General features: G+C 37.4%; 1 protein-coding gene across 4 annotated transcripts in view; it reads left to right on the forward strand.

Moving 5' to 3' along the window:
• Positions 1–20,686, forward strand: part of DYM (dymeclin) — a 373,371-nt gene that overhangs the window by 193,404 nt on the left and 159,281 nt on the right. For 2 of the 4 annotated variants that reach the window (XM_067699139.1, XM_067699137.1), the window contains exon 14: positions 13,030–13,194. The exons of the other annotated variants lie outside the window; for them this stretch is intronic. In XM_067699139.1, coding sequence (XP_067555240.1) covers positions 13,030–13,194 — 165 coding nt within the window. The remainder of the gene's footprint in view (positions 1–13,029; positions 13,195–20,686) is intronic. 4 annotated transcript variants of the gene reach the window in all.

Raw genomic sequence — 20,686 nt, forward strand, 5'->3', positions numbered from 1 at the left:
GGCTGTGCTTCCACCACTGCTGTGTAGTTTCCTGACACTTGTCCCAGATTTTATTTTGCTTAATTTTTTGGATATCCTTAGATATCCACACTGATTGTAAGTTTTATCCTATGTAAAATTATGTGTGTGAGAGCTATTTTTTAAAATTTTTGGTTTGCAAAAATCACCCCTGGCAACTTAATGGTATTTAATGCACTTAAATGAGCTAATCAGTGGTATTAAACAGAAGTCTTATATCCAGAGCTGTGTTTTAATGAATGGTGTTTTTTTATGTTGCTAACAAAAGGGACTGTTGGTCACCAATGACTTTCATATTGCTAAATCGAGGAGACATTTTCTGTCTTATTTGTCCTCTCAGTTGCATTTGACACTTTTAACTACTCTTTCCTTAAGACAGTCTCTTCTTGGTTTCCTCATCTTCCTTCTGGGTTGATTGGTTTGTTTGTTTTTGCCACTCCTCAAAATTCTGTGGAAGTTTGTCTTCCTCTAGTCTAGCTTTAACGTGATCTTATTACACTATTAAATGTTGGCATTTAATACATAAATCCTAGATCCCGTACCCTCTACTCCTTTGGTAGGTGATCTCAGCCGCTGCCACTTATATGTGGATGACTCCCAAACGCATATCTCCTGGCTAGACCTGTCCTCAGACCGCTGAAACCTTTTGGTCCAATCAGATACGTGGTATCATCTTTCAAGTTTCTCAGAGTCATCTCAGACACAGCACGTCCAAAATGTGAATCTTGCCCTTTCCCAGCGCTCCTCAGTCCTCTTTCTTGTTCCCTGCCTCAGTGAATGACATCACCTTTTATGTGAGCCTGAAAGCTGGGAGTTATTTTTTGACACCCCCTTTCTCTTACCTGCCACATCCAATTGAGTAACAAGTCTTGTTAGTAACTCTGTCTCAAATCCATTCGCTTCTCTCCTTTACTCCATTGCCTTAGTTCCCTACAGTAACTTCCGAACTGGTCTGTTACCAAATCTTCCCTCAACTGTCTGCAGCCAGACTGCTCCTTTCAAAATGCAAATCTTATCTTGTAACTCTTCTGCTTAATAGACTTCAGTTGCTTGCCATTGTTCTTAGGATAAAGACAAAACTCCTGGGTAATCTGGCCCCATTTACCTCTCTTCTCCCACAAGGTCAGCTCCTGCCACACTGTCTTTTACTTGCATAGGATACATGTTCCCTTTGTTCTGACTTTCACCATTGTTCATATATGTGATGGCTTCATCTCTTGATGATTGACCAAATTAGTTGTTTCATTATAGGCTGCCAGAAGGAAAAATTTTAATTATAATAGTACATGCATATTTTTAGGTAGGATTCTTTTCCAGTTAGGTTTAGTTAGAAAGACATGATTAATGCTTAATTAATTCTTTCCCTTTAAGTGCCCTTGTTACCTCCAGTCATAACTAATGCATCTTTGTTTCTTGTTTGTTTTATTTTATTATGATCTCCTTGATCTCTGTCTCTCTATATATATACATATATAATATGTTTCAGTGTATATATATTGCGTGTGTGTGTGTGTGTGTGTGTAATGTGTTTCAGTCACTTGCAGAGTAATTTTTCTGATATCTTATTGAGCTATCTTTGGCCAATGGCAGACCTCGTATGGTATTGTCTCTGTGTCCTTTTGATAGGACCCCATTTGTCTTTGATAGTTTTCTTGCTTCCTTGCTCTTAGGCCAATAAGATGTCTCAGGCCATCTTGCACATTTCCTGTCTCAGACGTAGAAACAGCCATTCTTCTAAGGACTCTGGTTTCTTTTAGTGGGAATGATACTTAGAAACCACAGTCTGGCTCGTAGGTGATAGGGGTGCTAATTGCTAAGGAGATTGTCATTTCTTATAGCTCTCTTTAGTGGACAAAGCTAGGAAAATATAAATTCTTGAAAAGGAAAAAGTTTATACTGCTAGTTCTGATTCAAATTTAAGATTATTTAACATAAATTCTGATTTGATTGTTTGAACAGCATTAATATATTTTTCCTCTTTATCCTACTAAATATGTCTCTATATGTCTGTGTGTCTCTCTCATGTCTGTGTGTCTCTCTCTGTGTATATATGTATGTATATTTGTTTCAAAATAATGTTAATATTGCTACTGTCAGTGAATGAAGTTTAGGATTTTTGGTGTCTCTTTGTCCTTAGAGTATATCCCACTGAGTATGTAGGATCAATTCTACATTTTAAAGTTATACAAAATAATTATTTGTGTAGTTTTATCATCACTTGATATACAGTTAAATTCATTTCAGTTCTCAGTTTGAGGGAGTTTTTTCTTTTTGATTTAATTTTAGTTTTTGAAATTATTTTGAGCTTTACTGATAGAATATAATTTTCTCATCATTGCCCGAAACACAACACATCTAATATGATGAGTTCACTTATGTTGCCGTATTCTAAGAATAACCAGTGGTGTACTAAGCAGTGGATGATATCAGTGGTTTAGGCAATAAGGGAGTGTATTGTCTATGCCCGTAAAGAATTTTAAAACTACAGTAAGACCAACTAAAAGTTGGTATCCATTTTACTATCAATTGTAAATACTGTCAGTGAGAAAATACTCCTCTTTGCCTTTCTTACATTGCTGAGAAGGTTATTAATCAATGTGAATGTCCAAAGAAGAGTAATAAGACTGATGAAGAATTTAGAAACTGTAGTTCTTGAAAGATAGAAGAACAGATGTTTAGTATCAATGAGAGAAGAAAAAATTAAGGGGTTCACAATTTCTTTATACAGTCAAAAGCTATTATGTAGAGAAAAAAGTTAGACTTTGTGTATCTAATTCCAGATGTCATAACTAGGTAGAAATTTAACTTACTTTAAGGAACAATTTTCTAATTGTTACACTTATCTGTGGAATGGGGCTGTCTGTCAAATTAGAGAGTTCCCTTTTGCTTAAAGATGTATATAGTAAGAGCAATATGAAAAACTTGCAGGAGTGCTTAGAAGGACATTCTGTTGTGGGTAGAAGACTGGATAAAACGACTGCTCGGCTCTTCCCAGCCCTGTGACTATGAAATCACAGATCCGCATTATCAGGCGTCATCATTTTTCCAGTCCCGTCCACTGAAAAAACTCATTATCTTGTTCATGTCTGAGCCCTATTCAGATTTATTAATATCTCTTTCAGTTGAAATATCAAATGTTTTTATTCAGCTATGGAGTAAAGAATGTAAGTTAGCTCATAATATTATGAAATACTCGAGAAGTTGAAATTGTAGTTCTCTTAGGCATTCATTTCTCAGCTCAGATGTCATTCCGTTGGTGAAACCTTTCTGAACAACACAAGTTAGCCCCTCTGTCCCCTCTCCCACCACCCTTGTTCATATTTTCTTTATTTCATTAACTGAAATTTTCTTGTTATTTTTTTTTTTTTACTCAATTGTTCTCAGTCTTCCTTCCTATTCAAATGCATGTTCTGTGAGATCAGAGCCCATGTGCATAAAACGTCCATATTCCTGTATTCTTGCCATCCCCATCAGCTTCTTTTTAAAAAACACGTCTTCCAGTTTGATAGCCAAAAATTGGTGCTTCATTCTTGAAATTTTGTTTTTTTAATCACTAGTGAGAGTAAATTGTTTTCAAATGTTTATTGCTTGTATATTTTATGAATTACCAGCATATGCACTTTGTTCATTTGTCAGTTGTGTTTTTCATCTTTCATTTATTGATTTTAAAGAGTTCTTTATAGACACAAGGAAAAATTGACTGTCTTATGTTATAAATATATGTGTTACCTTTTAATTTTAGTGATTGTTTTGACATCTTAAATGTTTATAAAGTAACATCAATAATCCTTTTTCTTATGGCCACATCTCCCACTTCCCTCTTTTATTCTTCTGGTCCTTTGGTGGATTTTGTTTGATTTGCTATGTAAGAAATATGTCTGTTTGGGGTTTTTTTGGTTTTTTTGTTTCAAATATGTTACTGGTTTTTCCAGACACATATCAAAAAAAAATCCCTCTCCCTTACAAAGTTTAAATGCAACCCTTAGCACATACTAGATTCCGTTTTTTGGTTTTCTTAGCTGTCATATTGATTCACATGTCTGTTTTTCTTCTAGCACTTTTCTTTCCACTTTTATTATTATAGACTTATGTATTTGAATAGCATAAGGTTAAATCCCTCCTAATTACTATTCTTTTTCAAAGTCTTCTTGGCTCTTTTACCTATTTCTTCTACACAGGAGCTCAGTACTTGTAGTTCATAAATCTGGGACATAGGGATCATATGAATGGGCTTCAGGCATTCCATGAAGATCTTGAAATTTTATATAAAATTTTGTGTGTATGTGACTTGCTGCATTTTCCTGTAAGGGGATCCATATCTTTTATTGGCTTTTAAGATGAACACTTAAATAAAAGAAATTTAGGAATCACTGTAAGAGAGTTACACTGTCAAAAGTAAACATTCCTATTGCGATTTTTAATCTGTGGAGGATAATGGCATTCTTTGTATTTTGTTTTCCCATGCAGAAGCATACTGGTGTGTCTTCATTTATTGAAAACTTCTTTTATGCACAATAGTAAATTTTTATAATTTTCTTCAAATTGGTGCTAAACATTTATTATTAATTTAGTTTTCTTGGTATTTTAAACCTACTGGTGAATCTGCTGACAAGCTTTTTCGAAAGAAAGGAAGGGAGGCAGGGAGAAACAAAAATGGAGATTGGAAAGGGATACACAGAATAGTCTAGGTAGTCCATAAAGTTTAACCTGCCCCTGGTAACCTCATTTTTATGTTGTAATTTTATTGTCAAAGTATTGTAAAATACATTATTAGAAAGCCTGACCCTGGGTTCTTTTTAGAGCATCACTCTTCTTGCTTGTGGTTTTGGGGATCTTTTACAGACTTAAATGTTGTTCTAGGACAGAAATTTTCCTATTTTACTTTGGTGAGGCATAACCATATCAAGTAACATTTCAGAACTATACATTGCATAATCTTGGACATTTTCATGTAAGAAGGCACTAAAGAGAATTTATTTTTTATGAAAGTGCAGCTCTTAAGTAACAGTGACTGTTTTTTATGGGATAGCTCCAGACCACATTTGCTTACTTCCCACACTCTAGTTTTTCTGATGTCCTAAGCTTTAAGTATAGAGGTCAGGATGACATTTGAGGGCTCTAGGTTTGCGTTCCATAACCTTAAAATGGATGTTATTCACTATATCAAAAAGGCTAGTTTGGTTTTCTTTAAGTTTTTTGATGTTATAATATTGTATTTGTTTTTAAAAACCTTTTAAATTGCAGCCTTGGAAAGATCGTATAAAGATTTCTTATTTACCTTTAACTCAAATTCCCAAAATGTAAAACTTTCACATTTGCTGTATCATTGTGTGTCCTATTTTTTTCTGAAACGTTTGAGAATAAGTGTATAAACAAGATGTACCTTTACCACCAAGAACTTCAGTGTGTATTTCTTAAAAATAAAAAGATATTTCTCAAAATTAGGAAATTAACATTGAGAAAATACTCTTGTCTAATCTACAGGCACTCAAATTTTGTCATTTGCCCCACTAATTTCCTTTCTAGGAAAAAAAAAAAAGCCTTTTTATTACCCTAGTCTGGGATCCAATCCCAGAATCACATACTACATTTAGTTGTCTTCTTTATTCTTCTTTAATCCAGAACAGCCCCTTGGTTTTTCCTCATCTTTCAAAATTTGAAAAACACAGACCCTTTTTTTTTTTAAATAAAGAATGCCCCTCAGTTTGGATTTGCCTGATGATTCCGTGTGGTTAGACTTAATCTCTACTGTGATCATATCAGGAGACACATAAGGTTTACTTTACTGATGTTAATATTCACTGTGATCGCTTGTTAAAGGTGGTGGTGATTCGCGTTTTTAAAGAGCACAATTTTTATGTTTTCTTAAGTTTTTGCTTTCCTTTGGTGGATTGAGTCCTGGAGTCCTTTTTAGGACTCAGTAACAATATCTATTTAATTGTAAACCTGTTAAACAAAATTTTCTAACGCTACCATATCTTGGACATTATCAGCTTCTTTTTTTTTTTGGTTTTTTTTTTGCGGTACGCGGGCCTCTCACCGTTGTGGCCTCTCCCGTTGCGGAGCACAGGCTCCGGACGCGCAGGCTCAGCGGCCATGGCCCACGGGCCCAGCCGCTCCGCGGCATGTGGGATCCTCCCAGACCGTGGAACGAACCCGTGTCCCCTGCATCGGCAGGCGGACTCTCAACCACTGTGCCACCAGGGAAGCCCATCAGCTTCTTAATAATACTTTTATATGGGAGAAGTGAGCAGGAATAGGACTTGGAGAACTTCCAGAGCAGATGGGTCCTGGGCTTGGATATTCATTTATAGAGTTAGAAAGCCTCGGGCTGGAGCATGACAGCATTGTTGGTGGATTCCACTGGATAGAGTTCTTCCATTACTAATTGACAGGATGGTTAACATGTCACTTCTTTATTCTGCAGTTTTATCATTTGTTAAATGGGGATTCTGATACCTGTTTTTAATTACCGTGGTGGAATATGGGGACAAAAAACATAAGTAGGTCATAAATGTGAAAGTATTTTTTTTCACATTCCTCCTTCATATATTTATGGCTGAAAAACATGAAAATACTGTTGATTAGTGTTTCTCTATGTGCTGATGGCCAACACAGAGATCTCTAGTGAATTTTTCTAGGAGGCCTGTCCTTGACCTGTTTCTATTCAGTGCTTCTATTAATGATTTTCTTAGAAGAAATCGTGAGAGATATTCTCAGTTTAGTAGATGACAAAGTCACAGAGTTCATATTCAAAATTAGCTTGACATATTAGAATGAAACCAAGCACTGCAAGATGACATTTCCTAATTTAAGTTCCAAAGATCAGTTGTAAAATAAAGGATTGGAAAGATTGTCCTATAATGCGTTACATTTGGTCACCAGCTTAATATGAGCAACTGCTAAAAATCCTAATTAAACCTCTGCTCATCAAAAAATATTATACTGTTCCATTCATGGAAGGTAAGTAATATTATCACTGTGTTCTAAGAATATTCAAAAATTAGAGCATCTAGAAAAAGGTAACCAAGATGCTGATCTTTTTGTCTCAGCAAGATTTCAATCAGACGCCATATAACTTTTTCAGTAATGATTAGAAGGTATTCTTTTGTGTAAAATGCTGAAGTAAATACAACATCATATCTTTTTATCCATTTTCATATTTGTACCTTTTGAAACATTTTATTAATTTTACGTAGACTGCATGCCTTTAAAATAATTTCATAACTGAAGTCTCGTTCAGCAACCAATAAATATTATTTATCCAGTGGATGCTCATAAAAATTAGTTAATAATGACAACTGAATATAATTAAAAGCCAATTTTCTGTGCCTTGATTTATATTTAAGGACTACAGATTGAGCTGAATTCAAAATAGCAATTTCAAAGTCTAGGGTCTACTGAATTTTGAATTCATTTTTTACCATTTTTACAATTGCTGTGAAAATATTAAAACAGACTTCATGATAGAGTTGTAAGTGGTTAAAAGGTAATTCCGAAAAGCTAGTTGTGTTGTTTTTTGTTCATTTCTTGGTTTTTTTTTTGTTGTTGTTGTTGTAAGCTAAAAGTATGAAGCTAAAGGATTTCTCACGCAATGAGAATACATCTGTCACATGGCTGCTGGTCACCTGGGCTATTTCCATTCATTCTCTATTAAAAATAATGAAGAATATTTCAAGATGATTAAATTAATAGGAAGGAGCTTCTCTAAATTGAACAGTAGCTCTGTTTATAAAAATATTTTTAACTATTTCAATCATATGGCTTGAAAAGTTATTATTTATTTAGTATATTTGGAAATTATCTTAAAGGTGTATTATTACCAAGGCTACCTTGAAACACTCCTTTTCTTGATTTCTGACAACACTCTTAGATTTTCTTCCTGCCACTCTAGTTACCACTTAGTATTCATTATCATCTTCCCTACCTCTCTCTCCCTCTCTCTCTCTCTCTCCCCCCCCTCCCCTCTCTCTCTCCCCCACTCCCCTCTCTCTCCCCCCTCCCCTCTCTCTCCCCCCTCTCTCTCTCCTCTCTCCCTCCCTCCCTCTCTCTCTCCCCCCTCCCCTCTCTCTCTCCCTCCCTCCCCTCTCTCTCTCTCCACTCTCCCCCTCCCCTCTCTCTCTCCCCCCTCCTCTCTCTCTCCCCGCCTTCTCTCTCTCCTCTTTCCACCCTACCCTCTCTCTCTTCTCTCCCTCCCTCTCTCTCTCTCTCTCCCCCTCCCCTCTCTCTCCTCTCTCTCTCCCTCCCTCCCTCCCTCTCTCTCTCCCTCCCTCCCTCTCTCTCTCCCCCTCCCTCTCCCCCCCCCCCCCGCTTCCCCTCTCTCTCTCTCCCTCCCTCTCCCTCCCTCCCTCCCTCTCCCTCTCCCTCTCCCTCTCCCTCTCCCTCTCCCTCTCCCTCGCTCACCTGGCAAGGCTGTAACTTCTGGGTCGTGCTTCTGTCTCATCACTTTGACTATAGGTGATCTCATACATGCTCTCAGAGTTTTGATTTCCATCTGTGTTTCTATGTCTCTATCTACCTGTATCTCTAGGTTAGTTAGTCCACACCTCTCCTAGCTTCAAACTTACCCATATACCAACTTTTACTGACATCTCACAACTACAGTATCTGATACCGTACATGTTCAAAACCAGACTCATGATCTTTTCCATAAAACCTGTCTCTCCTTCAGTTTCTCCTATCTCAGAAAGTTTACTTTCATTCAGTTCCTAATACAGAAATCAGGGAGTCATTCTTGATATCTTCCTACACTGGCACCGTCCCCCATTCCAATCAGTGTGCAGGTTTTACTGGTTTTACTCTGCTGTACCTGTCCTCTAAGCCATCAGCAGTATTTGCCTGAACTGTTGCAGTAGCTTCTTACTGTTCTTTGCTTTTCTACTCCTGCCCTTGTTTAGTTTTATCTTTCAACTTTTGCCCCTCTCCAATTTTATCTTTGCATTGCAGAAATGTATCTTAAAAAATGTAAATCAAAAAAAAAAAAGTGTAAATCAGGGACTTCCCTGGTGGCACAGTGGTTAAGAATCTGCCTGCCAGTGCAGGGGACACGGGTTTGAGCCCTGGTCCAGGAAGATCCCACATGCCGTGGAGCAACTAAGCCTGTGTGCCACAACTACTGAGCCTGTGCTCTAGAGCCTGCGAGCCACAACTACTGAGCCCGCGTGCCTAGAGCCCATGCTCTGCCACAAGAGAAGCCACCACAGTGAGAAGCCTGCACACCACAAAGGACGGTAGCCTCTGCTCTCCACAAGAGAAAGCCCGCGTGCAGCAATGAAGACCCAATGCAGCCAAAAATAAATAAATTTATTTAAAAAAATGTAAATCAGATATAGTGGCTCTCTGTTCAATCCCTTCATTAATTTTCCATGATAGGATAAATCTTTTAAAATAGCACATAGCCTGCATGCGCCTGCCTTACCTTTGACCATGTATTCACTGTTACAGCAGCTGTACTGAACTTCTTTCAGATCCATGAACTCGCCTAGATCTCCCTGCTTTAGAATATTCCCTCTGATTGAAAGTATCACTCCTGTGCCCCTTTAAATTTTTAAAAATTAATTAATTATTAATTTATTTCTGTGATACATGAAAATGGCAAAAAGTGCAAACAGTACAAAAGGTAAAGAGTGAAAAGTGTCTCCTCCATTCATGTTTTCCTTTTTTTGTGTGGTCAAATTTATGTCTTTATTTTTAAGTGACTCTCAGGTGTATGGTTTATTTTTGAGCTTTCTTGTAGTAGTGTTTTTCTTTCAAGGCTTTGATCAACTTGGAATTTATTTTAAGAGGTGAGGTAGAAAGTCAGCTATATTTTTTTTCTAGTTATTTACCCAGTTAACTTAATATCATTTATTGAATAACTTATCTGGTTTTCTGTTTTAAAGTGCCACCTTTATCTTACACTAGGTTCCTGTCCTGTTTGAGTCTATTCTGGTGTTCTGTCTGCTCGTGCACTATACCAAACTGTTTCTGATAATGTCGCTTTAGAGTATTTTTTAATAGGTGGCAGAGCTAATCCCATCTTATAACTCTAGTTTTTCAGAATTTCCTGGCCATTTTTTTAAAATTAATTTATTTATTTTGGGCTGCGTTGGGTCTTGCTGCTGCGCACGGGCTTTCTCTGGTTGTGGTGAGCAGGGGCTACTCTTCATTGCGGAGCACAGGCTTCTCATTGTGGTGGCTTCTCTTGTTGCGGAGCACGGGCTCTAGGTGCACAGGCTTCAGTAGTTGTGGCACGCGGGCTCAGTGGTTGCGGCTTGCGGGCTCTAGAGCACAGGCTCAGTAGTTGTGGCGCACGGGCTTAGTTGCTCCGCGGCAAGTGGGATCTTCCCGGACCAGGGCTCGAACCCGTGTCCCCTGCGTTGGCAGGCCAATTCTTAACCACTGCACCACCAGGGAAGTCCCCCCACCCTGGCTCTTCTTAAATGTTCAGTTTCCTATATGAACCTTAGAATTAACTTGTCTAGTTTCTAAAAAATCTTACTGATATTTGTGAGGATATAAATTTTTAGATTAACATATGAACATTTGGTGACTTTACAACCCTAGAGTTTCCTGTCTAAAAAATTTTTTTTCCATTTTATCGAGTCTAAAATTTTTCCTTATTACCATTTTAAAGCTTTCTTCATACATATTTGTGCATAACTTTTGATTTATTCTTGAATACTTCATCATTTTTTGGTGTCATTGTAATGGAATCATGGTATTTTTTAAAAAACTGATTGTTTTTTGAATAGAGGAAGGCTATTAATTTTGAGCCCACTCTTTTTGCCACATTCATATATTATTTGTAATAGATTTTTAATTTACTCCTCCTCCCAGCCCACACTCTTTATTTAGCTAACTTGCATTCTTCCTTAAGATGTCAGCTTAAAGTTCACTTTGCGAGAGCCCTTTCTCAACCTCCACATTTCAAGGAGATCCCCATTTTACTCCTCTTTTTACTCCTCTAAAGCATTCTGTACTTTTCCTTTAGAGTGCTTATTGCAGTTCGAAGTTTGAAATTCTACAGTTTATGGTGGAATTTTGTTACTTTCCCTCTATCTTGTAAGCTCTCTATGGGTAATAGTTGTGTGTATTTTCTTCCTCATCCTGTCCTTAGTGTCGATCACTGTCCTACATGCAGTAGATAGTAGGTACTGCTTGGCTTATTAGTTGATTGATTGGTTAGTTGGTTGGATGATTGGATTGTCCATTTGTGGAAATTTCCCTGTTTCTAATCTTTCAGTCTCTTAGTTTTATTTTGAGTTCCACCACACTTTAAAAATCACCGTTGCCTCCTTAGGAACTTTGATAGACTTTTGGTATGGTTTTTCAGACATGGTTCTCAAAGACAAATAGTCTAGGCATATCAATTGATGTATTCACTATTTAGTTAATTGACCTTGATTGACTTGGCATTTTCCTCTTTCAAACTTGTTGTTTTTAAGTGGTCTGAAATGTGATACAAGTGAAATTGCTCTGGCAATAATAATAATAATAAAAAATTCTTACTATTTTACCTTTTTATAATATCACTTCAAAGTTTTGGAGTAATTTAAACTTTTTACTTTCATATTGCATTTGTGGAATTGAGACTTAGATCAAGTACCAGCTGTTATAAAGCTGCCAGTGGATGGGCTGGATCTAGATTTCTAAGTTTTCTGACCCCTAGTATTCCCTCTACCATGGCATCTTCCACATTGCTGTAGTAGTATTACCTATCTTCCAGGAATGTATTTGTAATACTGCAAAGAGAAAATATCTCACGTCTCTTTGCTCTACCAAGGTAAATTTTATACGGTTATCTAATGACATGATAGTTTGAGACTTTTCCCTCTGTCAGTATATCTTTTTTTCCTTTTAAATAGACTTTTTCTTTAAGAACAGTTTTGGGTTCCCAGCACAATTGAGCAGATTGTGCAGAGAATTCCCATATGCCCCTGCCTCGCCCCTACACTTAGCCTCCCCCACTATCAGCATTCTGTACCAGGGGTGATACATTTGTTATAATTGGTAGACCTACTTGGACACATCATCATCACCCAAACTCCATAGTTTACATTAGGTTTCACTCATGGCGCTGTACATTCTGTGGGTTTGGATAAGTGTATAATGTCATGTGTCCACCATTATGGTATCATACAGAAGAGTTTCACTGCCCTAAAACTCCACTGTGCACTGCCTTCCTCCCCACCAACTCCTGGCAACCACTGATCTTTTTACCGTCTCCATGGTTTTGCTTCTTCTAGAGTGTCATGGAGTTGAAATCATACATTATGTAGCCTTCTCAGATTGGCTTCCTTCACTCAGTAATATGCATGTAAGTTTCCTCCATGTCTCTTCATGACTTGATAGCTCATTTCTTTTTAGTGCTGAATAACATTCCACTGTCTGGATGTACCACAGTTTATTTATCCTTTTACCTACTGAAGGACGTCTTAATGGTTTCCAAGTTTTGGCAATTATGAAAAAAGCTGGTATGAACATCCATGTGTAGGTTTTTGTGTGGACATAAGTTTTCATCTCATTTGGGTAAACACCAGGAAGCATAAATGCTGGATTATATGGTAAGAGTATGTTTAGTTTTGTAAGAAAACTAAAACTGTCTTCCAAAGTGGCTGTACCATTTTGCATTCCCATCAGCAATAAGTGAGAATTCCTGTTACTTCACATCCTTGGCAGCATTAGATGTTGTCAGTATTCTGGATTTTGGCCATTCTCATAGGTATGTAGTGGTATCTCGTTTTAATTTGTATTTCCTTCATAACATATGATGTGGAGCATCTTTTCTTATGCTTATTTGCCATCGGTAAATCTTTGGTGAGGTGTCTGCTTAGGTCTTGTCCATTTTTTAAAAAAATCAGGTTGTTTTCTTGTTTTTAATCTTTTTAATATTCTCTTTTACAGTTGTTTTTTTCTTGGGCACCATCTAGTGAAAATACACAGAAAGCTTTGAGGTCATTGAGAATGATTTATTTTTTCAAAGGAAAACTCCTCTCTTTCTGTTTTTCTCCTTTTACCCTTGTCTTTCAGTTATACCTGCCGCCACTTGCGGAGATATGTTTATGTGTTGGACAAACTGTATTTTCCCCACTCTCACTGTTCTACGCTTCAACATTGCTTCTCGACCCTCAGTGACAATGGAGAGGAACTCTTGTCTTTAACTTGCTCTCACATTCTCAGATCCTATGCTTCCAGGTTATTAACCTATGCTGTCCATTTACTGCATGCTGCATGCTGTATAGTGACTGATGATTGCATGCTTTACTGGGATACATGTCAATTAAATGATGAAGGAGGAAATTTATATTTGAAGTGATACTAAATAATTCTTTTAAAAAGTGGCTGGGATTTTTTTTTTAAACAAATGTCTTAAGTACTTTGTTATGATTCATGGGAGAGAGAAAAGCTTTTAGCCACATAGTTGTCATATAAACTTGACAGAATTTTTTTCTACTTTGCTTCATTTGGAAATCTTTAGGCTTAACTTACAATAGTTGGGAGGGCTCTGTCTGGTTTATGTATGAAATTACATATGAATTTTGAGGTCTCTCTCTTGCTCTGCTCGTATAGCTGAGAGCTGGCTGTGAGGCTGCACCCGTGTTTTGATAGAGGCACGTTCAGCTGAGCAGGTTTGATTTTATAAGAAGGTAGAAATTATTCATTGGGATTTTGTATTTCTCACTCATTTCATTTACATACAGAGGGGTTATAAAATCAGCAAGTTGCAACATGTCCTAGATGAATCTAGATTAAACTTAATGGAGATGGGAGCAGTAAGAAAGAGACAAGCCATCAATCTCAAGTATCAGAGAAAATCAACTCCTGTTGTTCAGTAGAGGGGCAGTATGACATTACTGCTTTGTACTTGAAGTTGACATTTCTAACACAGATTTTCTGTAAGTCAGAGATGACGCACACCAGCACTATACTGTTAGCCAAGTATGATGCCTGAGGGCAGTGTCTTCGCTGCCAGTTGATTTAGAGGAAGACGGAAAAAACTCCATGACCACCTTCTAGAAAAGAGCAAGCATTTAGAATTAAAATAGATCTTTTCAGGTGAAGACGCATAGGAAAGCTTCAGACTACACAGTATATCTAAGTGAAAACACTTTGATTATTAGGAATTGAAGACAGTGTGACAACTAAGGTGACAGATCCTTTTCTTGGTAGCAGAAAAATTTTAGACTCTCATAATGATGTTGGTCAGACTCTTACTGAGTCAGTAACGACACTTTCAAGAAATGAAAAAAATCAGATAGAAAAGCAAGTGGAAATAATAGATCAACTCTTATGTGTATAATATAGGAGAATTTATCAAACTAAAGCCAGTGACTTTCAACTGGCTTATAAAGTGAGTGAATATCAGTTAAGTGAATACTCTTTGGACCTGGAGACAGAACTTGTCTGGTTTCAGAGAATGGAGAGAGCAGCTACTAATCATTGAACCTCTGAATTGGACACCATAATTGCCTTTGCCCTTGTTTACTAGTGTACTAGTCAGGGTTCTCCAGAGAAACAGAACCAATAGGGGTGTATGTGTGTGGAGAGAGAGAGAGAGAGAGAGAGAGAGAGAGAGAGAGAATAGTTGAGACTTATTTTAGGGTGAGTCTGAAATTAGGTGGAAATTCAGGTGTTGATGTTTCAGTCTTAAATCCTAAATCCATAGGGCAGGCCAGTGGTCTGGAGACTCAGGCCGGATTTTTATGTTACAGTCTTGAGACAGAATTCCTTCTTCCTCAGGAAACCTCAGTGTTTGCTGTTAAGGCCTTCACCCACATTACAGAGGGTAATCTGCTTTCCTTAAAGTGAACTGATTATAAATGTTAATCACACACCCAAATACCTTCACAGCCACGTCTAGACAAGTGTTTGACCAAACAGCTGGACACCATAGCCTAGCCAAGTTGGCACATAAAGTTACCACCACACTGTGCTTCTGTTTTTCTGTGTGTCTTCATGTGCATCGTATCCGTCCTACCGGACTGTGAGCCTCCTGGGAGTGGACACTGAATCTTATTCCTTATTATGCATCTTATAGCACCTCATGCCTGGGGCATTGTTCATTAATACTAGTTGCAGCAGGTTTTAGCATCTGCCACGTGTGACCATGAGCCACTGTGCTCTGGAGTCACACCCCTCACCTCACAGGAGCAGACAGGAGACAGAAACACACAGTCGACTGGGAAGATGAAAGAAAACAGAAGGAAAAGGATGAGGAAGACAAAGTAGGAAGGAACAAAAGTGGAAAGTTGACAGGAAGAAGATGAAGGTACCACATGGCTAATGAAAGCAGCGTGCGATTCCCAAGCCCCCTTCAGCCAGTTCCTGGCAGAGTTAAGTCCACCCTCAGTTTCTGAGTTGCTGTAGCATTTCTCTCCCATTTTCCTCGTCCTCATTCACCACCTTTGCTCAAAGGGCCACCTCAGCCCATCCCTACTCCGGGTCCTTTCTCGTCCTCAGGACGTTGCTCAGTATTCTTAGCAGAGTTTTAAAGCATCAGTCCTCCAAAGGGACTGTTTTTCAAGCCAACGTCCTCGTCAGCACTGAAAAGCGTTTAGGACACGTTGGTAAAGAAATGTCAGGCCCAGGTACCTGGGTAAGGAAACATTCTGATGCCAGGAATACTTGTAGCATTTTTGAAATGCTGCCCCGTTGCAAGCCTGTCTCCTCTCTGACATCTCCCGTCTTCTCTCATCTTGTAACAGGGTGTTTGCATCAGAGGTGTGTGCTGTCTTTTGGCATCCAGTTTCTGCCTGGCCCTGTCTACTTTTCCTCAAGTGCAGAGGTTAGGGCCTTGGGCCCCTCCTCCTCTCCCACTGGCTTAACATCCACCACTTGCAGGCTGAGACAGTGGACAGGAAATGCTTCCATTTGGGACAGACTTCAGAATGTGGGCGGGATTCGCATAAAAGGAGACGTCTGGTCATCTTTGTGTCATGTTCATCTGCAAGTGATGAACATCCTGCATACACAGTAACACGTGGTCAAGTGTGATCTAGTTCCTGCAGTTGAAAGATTTTTCCTTCAACTGTGTTGTATGGAAGGATAAACCAAGGCAAATGTCTGAAAGGAGCAATCTCAGACTCAGTTCACAACCTCAAGTAGCTTTTGGTTATGCAGACTGTTTAAAATGTAATTCAATCCCTAGAGAGAAATATAAGCCTATTCCTTAGGAAGGAACTTCACCTTAGTCTAACACGAATCACTGCGATGGAAATTTCAGTCATTCTACTGTAAACTTCTCTCCAGTGTAAGAGTTCTTTTTATAGCATCCCTGAGAGAGAGCTTCTGGGTGCTTCCTACTTCGGGAGGTGGTAGGCTTCTTGCTGTTTCATTGTTAGAAAGGTTGTCATATGTGAAGTCTGCCTGCCAGTAACTTTCATGTATTGGTCTGGCTCTGCTTGAGAGAAACACATAAATGTATAAACTTTGCTGCTTATCAGAGGCCTTCCGGTTTTTGAAAACATCTGTCATGACTCCCCTTAAAGCTTTTTCTTTAACTTAAATAGCCTGATTCCATCGACCATTACAGAGACAAATCAGCTTTCGGTTATTCAGCCCTCTTCTTCTCTTTCTGGGTCATTATATTTGTCAGCACGTATCACAAAACTTGGTACCCAGAATTGGACGTGACATTCCAGTTGTACTTTATGATTCTGGCCTTCATAAACGAAAACTGTATAAATTATAAACTGAACTATAGTTATAAATTCTACTCTGTTAATTTGTCCTAAGACAAACTACACATTTTAAAGCAGGCACACCTTAGTTCATGTAAAATTCCCAGATCTTTTTCACCTGAGCACACATCTCCTTAGACCTGTTGCACATTTAATTTTTTTTTAACCTAACTGCAGGGCTTTACATTTATTCTTAGTTTAGTGTATTGATTTTGGCCCACCTTACTCTTAAGTCAAACCTTATGAAGCTAGAAGGCTTTCAGACCTGGTAGCTTCTCCTGTTTATCCACACAAGCCTTGAGAGCAACTCTCAGATTACTAACCTAAGAGTTGCCATCTGTAGAAATCAAATTTAGAATTTTGAGTGAGCATTTGAGAATTTTAATTAATCACTAGTAACCACAAGTAAACTATATCCTATCAACTCAATGGAATATTTTGCACCCATTAAAAATATTATAAGGAAAAATGAGTAGAAATACGGAAAACATCTGGTACAGTGTTAAGTGGAAAAAGTATATAAAGTTATGTACTGCTGTTAATACAACTGTAAAATTATATGCACGTGGACAAAAACTAGATAATGTATAAAAATAGTTGTGGAACATTAGTAAAATATATATGACATTTCTTTTAAAAATAAGTTTGCTTATTTTGCAAAATTAAGTTTGCAAAATTAATTAAAAAATAATTTTTTAATTATGCAAATTTAAATTGTAAGTTTCTTCTCTCCCTTTTCTGTGCCCTCTCTCCACTGCCCAAATAAAATCTATGTCTTTGGCTTTTCTTTTTTTTTCCCCCTACTAACATATTATAATGTCATTTTATTAATTGACAAAGACTTGCAGTGTGATTTATGGGAATAGATAGGAGTTCCCTGATCTGTGATCACAGAAAATTTCTCCCATGGCTTATGTTAGAATTTTTATTAATTCTTTATTTTTTCGTTTTGAGAATGGGTCTATAATTCTAAGTACAACATTAAGTCATTTCTCTGTCTAACTTTCACATTTAGGAGTGCTTTTACCCTATTTGGTATGTCTTTTATATCGTGGTTTAAAAAATCACATCCAGTGCCATTTTATTGCTTTGAAAGGATTGCCTCTTCAATCTAAATCTAAGATAATATTCTAATGAGCTTCCTCAAGAGAGGTTTTTTAAATTAGTAGAACAGTTTTGTCATAGTGTATGCTGTTCACTAAATTTGTAATGAATAAATATTTGAAGCCATAGTCATAATTTTTCATGCATATGATACTGTCTTAATAATTCCATTGTGGCTATGTGCTTTATTGATTTTTGTGCCACTTCTGTGGCATGAATGAAATGTATTATCCCACTTAAACCATTACGGTTTCCTTTCGAGTTACATATTCACTACTTGATCTTGTCATCAAGCTTATCCCATTTTCTGTAATGTGGTGTTCAGTCTTAAGATTTATTGCCTTAGTACTCAGTGCTGTATAAATCAAAATAGGACAGGTAAATTCAGATCAGAAAAGTTGGGAGGAATAAACAATAGGCAGTGAAATTTTTTTTAAATCACTATTCTAAATTAGTATGTGTTCTGATCCGGAGATTTGGGGGTTTCTTTTTTCTTCTCAAGATGTACAGGAATGAATTGTCATCGTGCATTCTGGAGAAAAGAGGAGGGCAAAGCTTGACAAACCTAGCCACCATCTTTGCTTGGTCTCAGAGCTGAGGTGTAGAGAGCTTTGTCCCACACCCTTCTCTTTGCTTCTGTGACATTACACTCCTGGCTTTCTTCCCACCATTTTGCCATTTCTTTCTAGGTTCTTTTTAAAAATATTAGAATTCCTTAAAGCTTGATCCTAAAGTCTTCTTCTCCTTTCACTCAAACTCTTACCGTAGGCATTTTTGTCTATTTCTATGACTTTCCATGTCACGCAAGTGCCACTACTTCTCAAATGGATAACGCCAGCTGAAATTCTGAGCTCCAGTCCCATACTGTCAGCCGTCTTCATGCTATAATCACCACTCACAGCTCTCACAGGCCCCATCTTTCAGGTGAACTCTTAACCTTTCTCCATTAACCTTTTCTTTTAGTCTCCTCCATCTCAGTAAATGGTGTCTCCATCCATCAAGTTACTTTCGCCCATCCCATGAAAATCTTCAGCATTTTCATTCCCTCACCCCCTACATCCATCCTGACTCTATTCATTTCATTTCTGTATCCAAAATGTAAGTAGTATCTGCCTTCTTTTCTCTGTGCCCACTGCCAGCCACTCTAGCTCAAACTGTCTTCTCTTACACCTAGACTGAGAAAACCTATCTGGTTTTTCTTCCTCCAGTCTTATCACTCCCACTCCCACCCCTAATGCCTCACCTAGCAAGCATGTTCAGGCACTCTAAATCCAATTACTGCTCTTCATTGCTCGAAACCCTTCAGTGGATTCCCTTTGCCCTGAGGATGGTACATCCTCTAGCCACACCAGTTCTTTTATTGTCTAGGATTTGCTGACCCTATTTCCATCTTTAGGCTTTTTACATGCTCTTCCCTGTCTAGAATGTTCTTTCCCCAACTCTGTATTTCTTACACTTGTTCCTTCCTCAGATTTTCCCTTATCCCCAAATCCATTGTTATACTTAATATTGTACTATGTTTTCTCTCTCACACATGTCCTTTCTCTCTCTGTCTCTCTCAGAGTAGACTCTAAGCTCCATGAGGGCAGAAAATATATGCTTTTTTATCCACTAATCCCTAGCACGTAATATCATACTTAAGTATGCAACAGGTGCTTCATATCTGATGAGCACAGATGCTTTAGTTTATTACAATTAACTTTTTTGCAGACTAGCCTAGTCTAATAATGACCACTTCTTCAGCATTACTTGACCAGAAGCAGTAAGATGACAATCCTGTTTTAATGCTACTATATCTTCAAAATGGCATTCAAGGTAGCATCATTAGATAATGAAGTATTCTTGTCATACTTTCTACAGATATGCAGTAAAACTGCCTGCCAAAGGAAGGCTCCTTAATTCTTGAATATGTGAAATTGCATTGCTTTTTTGCTCTCAGTTAAATATTTTACAAATTTTCCACTCACCTTTTGGATTTATATGGTAAACCATGACCATCAAAGCAATATCAACATGGTTTGAAAGATGACTCATAAAAATGCAAAAATATTTTATCTGGTGGCTCTAGCTAAGCAGAAAAAACTCAGAGGAAGCAGTAAGCTTATTTTACGTTAAATTTTGTCTCTTGAAATTTAAACATAATACTATACACCATAATCATATACAGCATTTCAAATAATTTGAAGCTAGAATAGTTCTTACAAGCTTTACCACCCTCCCACCGAAAAGTTGTCCTTTGGCATAAATAAATTGTGGAGGCTAGTAGCTGTCATAGTAGTAACAGAATGAAGTTTCAGAAATATAGATAAGAAGTAAAAAAAATATATCACTGTGTGTATTAAAAATTCTATTTAACTTCCTTTTTAATTCAAAATTACCTAGTAGAAAAGCAAATATATTCATTACACTATACCTAATTGGAAACATTTAGGAAAATATTTTCAGTGTGTTACTTATAAGAATATTGGTAAGATTTATTGAAGATCAACAGTAACATTAAAACCCTTCTCAAAATAAATTGTTATACTAGCATGACATAGTGATTGGCACTAAAATGTCGCCAAGTCGCACTGTACAATTTATTGTCCAGAGGGAAGAAATGTAGATTAAGTCAGTAAAATATAACAAAAGATACCTATTAACTAAGTAAAAAAAAATTTTAAACTGGTAAATTGGATTTAATGAAAATTAAAATTCTCTGCTCTTCCAAGGACATTGGTAAGAATAATGATTGCGAGAAAATATTCAATGTACATATATGTAAAAACACTTCCAAAAGAAGATATTAAAATGGTTAATTAAAAAAAGGAAAATTACACGTTACAGATAAGTAAAATTTTAGTCTAAGAAGGATATTATGAAGATTTTTCCATATGGAAACAAAATAAGACAGAAAGGAAACA

This window comes from Pseudorca crassidens, chromosome 12, assembly GCF_039906515.1.
Source record: "Pseudorca crassidens isolate mPseCra1 chromosome 12, mPseCra1.hap1, whole genome shotgun sequence".
Lineage (NCBI taxonomy): Eukaryota > Metazoa > Chordata > Mammalia > Artiodactyla > Delphinidae > Pseudorca > Pseudorca crassidens.